At 34.5% G+C, this 11,369-nt stretch overlaps 1 protein-coding gene across 1 annotated transcript in view; it reads right to left on the bottom strand.

Moving 5' to 3' along the window:
* Positions 1–9,582, bottom strand: part of GFRAL (GDNF family receptor alpha like) — a 66,953-nt gene extending 57,371 nt beyond the window's left edge. The window contains exons 1-3 of the mRNA XM_049653852.1: positions 9,561–9,582; positions 4,887–5,021; positions 2,489–2,647 (exon numbers count right to left, since the gene is read on the bottom strand). Coding sequence (XP_049509809.1) covers positions 2,489–2,647; positions 4,887–5,021; positions 9,561–9,582 — 316 coding nt within the window. The remainder of the gene's footprint in view (positions 1–2,488; positions 2,648–4,886; positions 5,022–9,560) is intronic.
* Between the last annotated feature and the right edge of the window lie 1,787 nt (positions 9,583–11,369).

Raw genomic sequence — 11,369 nt, 5'->3', positions numbered from 1 at the left:
ATATATATATATATATAAGATATATGTATATATATGGTGTATATATATGATATATGTAAATATATGGTATATATAAGATATATGTATATATATGGTATATATATGATATATGTAAATATATGGTATATATAAGATATATGTGTATATATATGGTATTATATGCCTTATATATATACCATATATATATATAATTTTGATATATTAGCCATAATTGATTAGAAATTAAGATATAAAAAAGTTACCATTTACAACAGCATCAAAAAAGTGAAGCATATTTATGTAAATCTTAACACAAAGTGTGTATGAAGTATACACTGAAAACTACAAAATATTGCTAAGAGGAAAGTATTGGCAAAAGTACAGAAATATAGGCAGCTGGAACAAGATAGAACAATCTAGAAATAGAGACACTAATATATAGCCCAAAGGATTTTGGAGAAAGGTGAAACTGTAGTCCCTTTATCAAATGTGGTAGAACAACTGGATATCCATAGAGAAAAAAAATAAATAAATGAATCTGACCCATGGTTTGCACCATAAACAAAAATTAACTTACAGTGTATCATAAGTCTGAATGCAAAACCTAAAGTACTTAATGTCTAGATCATATAAGAATATCTTTGTGATTTGGGGTCGGATAAAGATTTCTTAGATGCAACAGCAAAGGTATTATTTATAAAAGAAAAAAATGATAAGCTGGACATTGTTAAACTTTAAAAAACAACAAACTTCTGCTTCTTGAAATATACTCTTAAAGCAATAAAAGATATAGACAGGGAAATATCATTTACAGAGCACATATCCTGATAAGCCCTATTCAACACAGAGGAAAAACTCTTAAAACCCAATACAAAAGGCAAAACTCAAATTAAAAAAGGGCAAAATTTTAAAGAGATGCTTTACCAAATAATGTATATAGAGGACACCTAAGCACATGAAAATATGTTCAACATTATTTAAGTGCAAATTAAAACCACAATGTGACACTACCACATATATATTGGAATGGCCTCAAAATAAAAGCAAATAACAAAATCAAGTGCTACTGAGGATGTGGAGCAAGTGGAACTTTTATACATCGATGGTTAAATTAAACTTAGAATATTGTATGAAAGCTTATCATACAGTTGAACATAAACATTACCGTATAGCCCAACAAGAATATGGAGAAATAAAAACTTATGTTTGTAGGAGTCTTGTATGTGAATATTTATAGCAGCTTTATTTATAATCTCTAAAAATCTGGAAACAATGCAAACCACTTTCAGTGGTGAATGGATAACCAATACAATGGAATACTACTCAAAACAGAGAACAAACTTGTTCAAAAACTACGAGCGAGGGGCGCCTGGGTGGCGCAGTCGGTTAGGCATCCGACTTCAGCCAGGTCACGATCTCGCGGTCCGTGAGTTCGAGCCCCGCGTCAGGCTCTGGGCTGATGGCTCGGAGCCTGGAGCCTGTTTCCGATTCTGTGTCTCCCTCTCTCTCTGCCCCTCCCCCGTTCATGCTCTGTCTCTCTCTGTCCCAAAAATAAATAAAAAACGTTAAAAAAAACCAAAAACCAAAAAACAAAAAACTACGAGCGAACCTCAAATCCATGATGTTAAATTAAAAAACAATCAGGCAGGTTCAAGTTTCCCTAATTCCAAAAGGTTACCTAATTCCATTTATGTGAAACTCTGGAAAAAGCAAAAGCATGGAACAGAAAATTGGCCAGTTTGCTCACCATGAGTGTTTTGAGAGGTGGGATAATGGGACCATTCATGATAAATGAGAGGTAAACCTATTTCTTATAAAACGGGAGAAGGCTGATTATGAAAGAAGAGCAAGAACCCCATGATAACAGCTGCAATCCCAAGCTGTCCACTTTTCAGAGAGAGTATGCAAGAACATTGAGGATCCAGAAACTGATTTTTTAGAACTATTTCATCCTTCATATCCCTTTGAAAATCTTTATGAACCCTCAAGGACACATGCAGACTACTTTGAGTACCACTACTTCAGTGTCAGCCCGGCACCTTGAGTAGCTCTAAATAAATGCATAAATGATTAAATGATCCCATCCAGAGGCAAGTAGAATTCCAGATAAGTGGTTATATTTTGGACTTTCTCAGGAAACTGAGTTCTTTAACAACAGAAATGATACCTTATTTGTCTTCTATCATTTAGGTCTTGGGCAAAGCCATAGTGAGCCTCACAAAAATAAGAACTGAGAGAGTGAATATATAATGCTAATTAATTATGATTGGATGAAGCTTGAAATAGTGGTTAACAATTACAGAAATATGTTAGGCACTTACTGAGATCTAGGACTCACAGAACTTTATATTACACAAAAAAACTGTTCAAGTTACCAATAAGAGAGAGAGAGAGAGAGAGAGAGAGAGAGAGAGAGAGAGAATTAATCCAATTACATAGATGTGGTTAATTTTGAAACTGACTTTTCTTTTTTATGACTGTAATATTTCATATAACCACATATTATTACCTGATTCATTGATGCATTTTTTCCCAAGCAATTTGTTAATAGTGCAATGGAGGTTACCAGTGCAGAGACAATCTTCAAACTGGAAATTGTTTTCCACCAAGGACTGGATGCTCAGGTTACAGTTTGATGAATCCTTCATCTTGCAGGGGTTACCTGGGTTTTAACAAACATGTAATACTCCTGATATTAATCTAAGTATCACCCTACCCCAAATGCTTTTAACGTATTAACCTGAGTAATGCCTTATTATAATAAGATTTCCTGAGGATGCTGCAAGATGTCCACGTGACTTTTTAAGCACAAAATCCATTTTTACTATCTTTCCCTCAATGTTTACTTTCCAAAATTGATTAAAGCTTGCTGTATTTTAAAATGATTTTGTCCCCACTTAGAATATCAGTTTTTAGTCTTCTATAATAATCAAGGCTGTCCTTATAGGAGGTGACCAGAATGATCCATAATCTTCACTATTTTGTCAGTTTAGTTATTTTTATTAACTATTTGTCATAATCTTCTAGTGTATATGTCATTCTAAGATTATAATAAGAGACATGCAAGTGGCTCAAAATTCATCATGAGAAATGAAGTGGTCCTAACACTTTGTAAGCACTCAATAAATATTATTGAATAATGAGTCTTTCACAATTATCAATATTTCATTTTCTGCTTTAATTTACAAAGTCCTATTCATCCACCCAACAATTTTCTTTTATTCATTTTTTTGAATAAAATTACTTGAGTTCATTTATGTATTTGAGAATATTTCTATTTCAGCTTCATGAATGAGATAATTATGCAAATATTACTGCAATTCACTGAAAATGACTTGCTATTTGTATACTGAAGTATGTGTTATAATTCATGACACACTGAATGCAATATTTTAAATTGCTTTATAAAATGTAACAAGGAGTTTCATCATCAAAACAAATAACGGATTTTTTTGTCACTTGTCTTCTATTCTCATCTTAAAATTACTGTATTACTTAGAGCAAATTAGGCTTTTAAAATTCTTTTCCTGACTTGTAATAAGAATGTTGGGTTAGGCAGCTATAACTTACTTTGGACTATGGACTTACTCCCTTCAAGGGCAGGACGGAGAAGGAAATCATTCTCTTTTCCTCTACATCCTATATAATTCCTTGAGGTTGTGGGGATGGGGAGGACTTCTGATGATAGAGATTGTAAATGTTGGCCATCAGAACTATAGGCTGCTGCCTCTTAAACCCAACTTACTTCCTCTTATGTCTTTTGGGAAGTAGAGGATGCACACACAGATAGGCAAGAGTCATGAGCAGTACAGACTTCACACTGCGCAAAATAGAGAAAGTACGTCATGGAAGAATCTATTGTTATTTTCCCTTTTCAGTTTTTCTTACTGAATATTCCAGAAAGTTTATGAGGTTTTTATAGTATTATAACATCCAATATACAAGATGATAAATTATATGAGAATACAATATTTTGAAACGTTTGTGATAATAGTACTAAGGTAATGTCTCACTATATAATCAGTTTATCTATTTTTAGTGAATGGAGTCCTACTATAACAGTCCATACAATATTTATTCAATGAATTGATATATTCCGTATGTTTTCTTTTTATTTTAAACAAGTAACAGTAACTCTAATCTTCATATTCTCTAACCCTCGGGACTCTGCTCAAATGTTTGGAATGTAGGACATGTTAAAAATAAAAATGTATTTTAAATTGTTCTCGACACAGATGGAATGGAAGATAGCATGTCTGTTGCAAGAATATAAAAATGTATATGATACACATACAAATAAATAACAATGCTCTTGATCATCACAATTTTTTTTTCCTATTTTATTACTGACATACTAATATGTAAGCAAAAACACATTTGAAAAATTTTTGCCATACTTCTGACAAGCATGCATATAATTATAACATTGTACATGGTGAGATAAGTAAAACAAACCCTGAAATCTTGCATAAACCTCCCCACAGGGCATTAAGGTTCTTGAGTTCTTGTTACTACATTCGCTAATAAGCAATTGAAGGTAAATCACTTGAATATTAAGTTTGAAAAAAGTGTTTGGAGCAAAGCTAACTTAGTTCCCAGGGCAGTGAAAGAAAATATCAAATCCTATTTTTACCTCAGTAAAAATAAATCATTTATGTGTATTTTAAATAATGTATTTTATTGAGGCACTTGGGTGGTTCAGTTGGTTAAGCGTCCAACTTCAGCTCTGGTCAAGATCTCATGGTTCATGGGTTTGAGTACTGCATCAGGCTCTGTGCTGATAGTGCAGAGCCTGCTTGGAATTGTCACTCTCTCTCCCTCTCGTTCTGTGCCCTCCTCCCTCTCTCTTTTTCTCTCTCAAAAATAAATACATAAATAAACTTAAAAAATTAAATAATGTATTTTACCTGAAACATTACATGAATCTTCCATCTTTCTCCATGCAAGTTTACATCCATTTGTATCACTTAGGCATTGCTCTCTTAAATATGTGCAATCAATGGTTTGGGAAGTGGATTCATTTTCCAAGCATAGCACCATAGCTGAAATAACAATAAGAAAAGAACAAAAACAACAAGAACGTGTTTGCAATATTACAGTATGACAGTTATTTACCTCAAAACTAAGTTACTGGTGATAAACAACAGTGTTATGGAAAATATAATCTGATAAGATCATTACAAGATTAGAATGGATCTTAACCTCCCCCCTAACTACAGATCTGTATTTCTCCTTTATAACATTCTTAAATGAAGAGTCTAGATTTGTGCTCTTATTTGGTGCATATTTATTCCTCAATTTATATTTTTAAGGCTCTTGCTCTATTGAAACTGCTCTCTGAACTGTCCTAATCATCTCCATGACATCAACCTTAATAGTTTTAACACTTTATCTTGCCTACTTTTATCATTGCACGTTTTGTTGCTATTTTGTTCTTAAAACTCTCTCTTCCTTTGGCAACCAGCTCTTCTAGTTCTCTTGATACTTATTCATTTGATATTTTCTGACCATAGTTAGGCCTCTTCCCAGGATCTTTGTCTTTTTCTGTTGAACTGTATTTTTAGCTTAATGTCTATCCTCAGATGTTTCCCATTCTCATTTTACACATTCTCTATGTACAATTCCATGTACTTTAATGGTTTTAACTAAAACCTCTAGATTGATGATTCTCTAAAGCATAATTCAATCCCATTATTTTTCAGTATTCCAGTTGTATTTGTTGTTATCTCAACCAAAGTGTTCCAGATACATTTTAAGACTACGGTGTATTTTTATCATCATCACTCCCTGGTGGACAGCCCTGCTTCACCAATTTCACTGTTCTCATGGGCACCCAACACTAGAAACCACTGATTGATCACAGACTCCTTTTTTATCCTCGACTTCACTCTTTTATATCCATTTGTGCATAGTTCCTTGACTCTTATTTTTGAATATTTGACCAACCCATCAATTAGTCAATTTGCCTCCAGTTTCATTTAACTCACATAGGTTCTTTATACCCCCTAACCTGCCTACTGTACCATCCTGATCCTGCCATTTCTCTGCTTCGACCTTTGGATGGTTCCTCATAGGATAGTTCTTATATCCCTTATCGTATGCAATCTAGACATTTTTGAGCATGTATAGTTTCCCAGATGCTCCATGCTGTCTTGTACCTCTGAGTGTATACTGTACCCTCATTAGTAGGCACTCCTTTTTATCTCCTATAAACTTTTCTTTCTTTCTTTCTTTCTTTCTTTCTTTCTTTCTTTCTTTCAGTCTGTCTTTCTGTCTTTCTTTCTGTCTTTCTGTCTTTTTTTTTTGTCCTCTAACACTCAACACAATAATTACCTATTTTATGGAATCCTTCCCTGAATTCAGCACCCTCTTCCTATATCCAAATTAATTTAACACCTCTTATTTGTTTCACTAGAATACTGGGATTTCCCCAAGCATAGCTTTACTGCTCTGTAATGAAAATGTGTGTTTATATGATTGTCTCCACCATGGGGTTCTAGGGTCCTACTGGGCAGACATTGGAGGTAATTCATAATTGTATCCTCATCATCAAACACAATGAGACATTATGTATGTATGTTGACTTACACTAACTTGAATAGTTATTTAAGAATGAATTATAGGGGCACCTGGGTGGCTCAGTCGCTTAAGCATCTGACTCTTGATCTTAGCTCTGGTCTTGATTTTGCAGTTCGTGAAATGAATCCCTGCATTGGACTCTGTGCTGACAGCATGGAACCTGCGTGGGATTCTCCCTCTCCCTCTCTCTCTGCTCCTCCCCCACTCATGCTGTCTCTCTCTCTCTGATAATAAACTTAAAAAAAAGAAGTTATAAATAAGTAATACTATAATACTATAATAAAAATAATACCTTCCAGATATTTACAAGTTATGTTGGGTAGAGGAGAAGTTTCCAGTAAGTTTTCTAAAAATATCAAAAACATAGTGATGCTAATTTAGTATAATGTATAAATTATTTGAATTGATTCTGCAAGCATGCCAAGCAACACTTGCTGGATCAATCCATAGAAAAATATGGGAAGAACAATCGAGTTACAGAAACAATATATTAATTATAATCAGGAGATCTCAAAGTAGGTCTTAGAGTCAAATTAATTGAATTTTTAAAAAGATGATGCTAATTATGAATTGCCTGTGACAATGCAGAGTTATGGGCTTCAAGTAAAGCCTAAAATCTTTTCTTTATCTTACCTCTTTTCAAACCTCTTCTCCTAAGGAGAATCCAAGACAACTCATTGGATGGATCATATGTACTACTTGCTGGGTCACTGCATTTGGAGATTAGGCCCAAGGGTGTGGCTCAGTCACATTTTTCTTGTTGAGGGCTGGAGTGAAAATTGACATATCAGCCTTCTGTTTTGTCATGTGTTCATTGTTAAGCTCATTTAACCAATGAGAAAGAGAAAGAGAGCCCCTTCAGTTCTGGCCCAAAGTTACTTGTTTGAATCCAGCTTGCCAAAGACCCTGAAATATTTTATGTCAGACTCTACTCATAAGAAAGTGGAATTCTATGGGGCGACTCAGTGGCTCAGTTGATTGAGCAACTGATTTCAGCTCAGGTCGTTATCTCAGAGTTTGTGGGTTCGAGGTCTGCATTGAGCTCTGTGCTGATAGCTAAGAGCCTGGAACTTTCTTCAGATTCTGTGTCTCCCTCACTCACTGCCCCTCTTCTACTCATGTTCTCTCTCTCATTCTCTCTCTCTCTCTCTCTCTCTCTCTCTCTCTCAAAAATAAATAAACATAAAAAAAAAGGAAAGGAAGAAACTGGAATTTTATTTGACATTGATCATTGAATCTTGTAAATAGCTCCTTCAGGAAACTTATAGATGATGGTATCCTGAATATATCATCAAAACCTTACCAGTACCTCTGTCTAATGATGGTTAATTAATTCTACATATTATGTTTCTCAAATCTGTTTCATTTTCTTCCATATTTAAAATTTTAAGTTCCATTTGATTGTTTACTTTATACGATTTTCCACACCCTCTAGTAGGATGAAATACTAAATCTACTAGGAAAACCATCTCAGTGATCTGGCCCACAAGAATGAAAATAACTTTAACTTGCCAAAATCTTAGTCATTCCTTACTATAATTTGTGGCCACGTATTTAATCCAGGAGTTTTCAAGGATTCTCTTGAAATACTCAATGAAAAACAAGTTCTGTTTTAAAGTAACAATATGAAAAAATGTTGCACACAATATTACCCTCTTAAGTCTTATTATGATATGACATGTTCTATTTTAAAAATTCACCATGCCCCACGTTCCTCTGGTGATAGAACTTTCCTGCACCTTTAGACCTATTTAGATGATGTTAGACAAGTATTCTTAAGAATGAACTATGGGAAATACAGGTTAAGCCTATCAGTACAGCTTCGACCCTAACAATGTTAGAAATCATTCACTTCCTAGTCTCAAAATTAATTTAGAATGGAAACTTGAAAACAAGAGGCGATCCTTGCTTTTTCAACTGGAGCCATAATGAGGTTGTAACATGTTTCATGTGTTCTGTTATACTGCTGTCTTATCTACAAAATTAAAATTTCCCAGAGTTTTCTTTATAATCATGAATGGAAATAAGCAAATAGTGTTAAAATAAATCCAAGAGCAAAATTTTGAGATAGGAAATAACTATTACTAAAACTAAAGAAAAACTGAAAATACATAAAATATTCCATTATTTCTCCCCTTAATTTTTTTGATTCATGTTCAACATAATTTGGAATAACCTTCTTTGTTTTCTTGCCCACAATTATGTTTTTATTCATTAATATCTATTAGTGTAAACAAAAAAATACTGGCTCTGTTTTAATGAATGGAATAATATTCAGCTATAATCATAACTATTTCTTTTCCTGAATTCATTTTATAGATTCTACTAAATTCTGAAGAAAAATACAGTAGCTTGTCCGATGACACCTACAGCAAGTAGATCTTCATGGATTATACTTTAAGTATAAATGAATTCTTTTCCACCAGCATTTTATGATACCTTCACACTATCCAACACAAGAGGGATTATTACAAACCTTTCCTGTAGCTAACAGAAACTAAAATGTGAAGCATTTGATGGGATGTTAAGTTGTTTTATTCTACGAAATGAATCCTTTTTAGTAAATATTAACACTTTAAAATTCGGGGAATTGAATGCTTTAAGTTAATCTCATTTAATTTAATTTCAAAGAAAAATAGATAAATTTGAAATTTGCCATCTTATAACTTGTAAATAGATACTGGAAGGTTTCATTTCTCAAAGGCTCTACTATCTATGTGAATTCCATAAATCCTAGGTAACTGGATTATCCCATATAATAAAATGCAAACAATCTGAGAGATGAATGCAATCCCTGCATTGTGCATTTTCTACAGAGTTATAAATGAGTGAGTGTACAATTTTGAGAAAGTAAGAAACCATGTTAAAGTATACACTGAAAATTGAGACTTCCTATTACAAGCCCTTTAGTTTAATCAACAGTTAAGTCAGATAAGATGGCATTCAGTTCATGAAGAAACAGTGCTATGGATCCAGGTAAACTAGAAGCATGATTCACTTACCAAGGAAAATGAAGACTATCATGCTGGACAACCTGGAGTTATTCACCTGCAAGAAAGGCAGACGTGTGAACTGCAACCACCTTCTTAACAGTAACTGTGCAGATAAGGCTTCAGCTTCTGCCCTTGCTTCCCGAAAGCATTACTGAGTCAAGTCAGCTTCCTTTGTCACCATTTCCTCCCCAATCTTTCCTGAGCTGTGAACTTTCCTAATTGTGTCCAAATTCAATTATTTTCTTCTGAGCATACTAATCTCGGCTATTATGCTTCCAAGAAAAACCCACAAGCCAGATGCTAAGAAATGATACATGCTCAGCACATTCATGAGAAAGGTTTTTGGTTTTGTTTTTTTTCCTTCCAGTAGAATAGTAAATTGTGTAAAAGCCTCTCAACTATAACCCCCAGGTTTCCTACACACTGGAGTATCCTCAGTTTCCACTTCATTAATTAACCTCATGACAGCAAGTTTAGGTCATCTGAGAATGTGGAAAAGGAGAAAGGTGATAAGCAGCCCAGGCAAATGTATAGGGAATTCAGGTTCCACTAGAATCAAACTGGTGTGCCTCATCTTCCCAAACAAGACATGTTCTCTACATGTGCCACATGCTCCAGTATGCTTTAAGGTTGTAGTGTTTCAGCTGCTGTTCCCCAAAGTCACCCGACACAGTATCAGTGTAAGAAATGACTCCTTGCAGCGATGCAAAAATTCCCTGCTCCACTGGAAAGGTAAGCCACTTGTAGTCACTTGACAACTGTGTTTCTCCCAGCTTCAGTAAGAGGCATTGCTGTGGTCTGAATATTTATGTCTCCCTACAAATTTACACGTGGACATTCTAACCCTCAAAATGATAACATTTATAGGTAGAGTCTTGAGGAGGTGCTTAAGTTGTCAGGGTGGAACCATCGTGAATGAGGCTCCAGAGGGATCCCTTGCTCCTTCCACCAGGGAGGACACAGCAGGAAGTCACCAGCTATGAACTGGGAAGAGGGCCTTTGTGAGAATGTGACCACGCATTGGTGTTGGACTTCTAGTCTCCAGAACTGTGAAAAATAAATTTCTGTGGTTTATGAGTGACCAGACTGTTGTATTTCATTATAGCAGCCCAGATGGATTAGACTGATCCTGTATCTACAATGCGTTCTTGTTCACAAGAACCTAGAGCACATCATGTCCATTGGGGCATCCTGAGGCTTCCACTTTTAAAACATCTGAGATCTTTCTGTAATGGATGCTTGGACATATACAATGCTGTGTCAGCAAGAAATTAAGAAAATGCAGGTGTGAAGAAGCTACTATCTTGAGATGAGACAGAACCATTTTGTCCACAGAGGAAAAATTGTTGAGTCCAATTGTCCATGTTTATTTTACACTAGAGAGAATTTATAACATATTTTGGTTTCAGAATGCATAATGGAAAAAAAAAACAGATTTGGGAGTCCAACAAACTGAAATTATAACACTATTTTTCTCTATAAATGTAGGTAAATGAGATCTTATTGGAAGTTGTTTATATTTATTTACTCCTTGGTAAAATGTTCTGATTGTATCCATGGTTGCTGTATACATTAAGTACGTGTAGGGGGCTTATATCCCAAAGCTCAAACAAGGCCAGTTAGTTATACTATCCTCGGTGACTTATCTAACAAAAGAATGATGTCATAAAATTATTCAATCATTTCCTTTTAAAGACACCAAGTTACTAAACTTTTATTATAAACTTTACAGAGATCATTGTTCTTTTTGATATAAGCCAACTAAAAATGGCTAAAGCTAGAGAGAGATTCAGTGATTCTGTTGGTTCACAAACTTCC

Source organism: Panthera uncia (genome assembly GCF_023721935.1).
Source record: "Panthera uncia isolate 11264 chromosome B2 unlocalized genomic scaffold, Puncia_PCG_1.0 HiC_scaffold_24, whole genome shotgun sequence".
In the NCBI taxonomy this organism is placed as follows: domain Eukaryota; kingdom Metazoa; phylum Chordata; class Mammalia; order Carnivora; family Felidae; genus Panthera; species Panthera uncia.
Note: the sequence above shows the minus strand (reverse complement) of the source record. Positions and strands in the feature narration are given on the sequence as shown.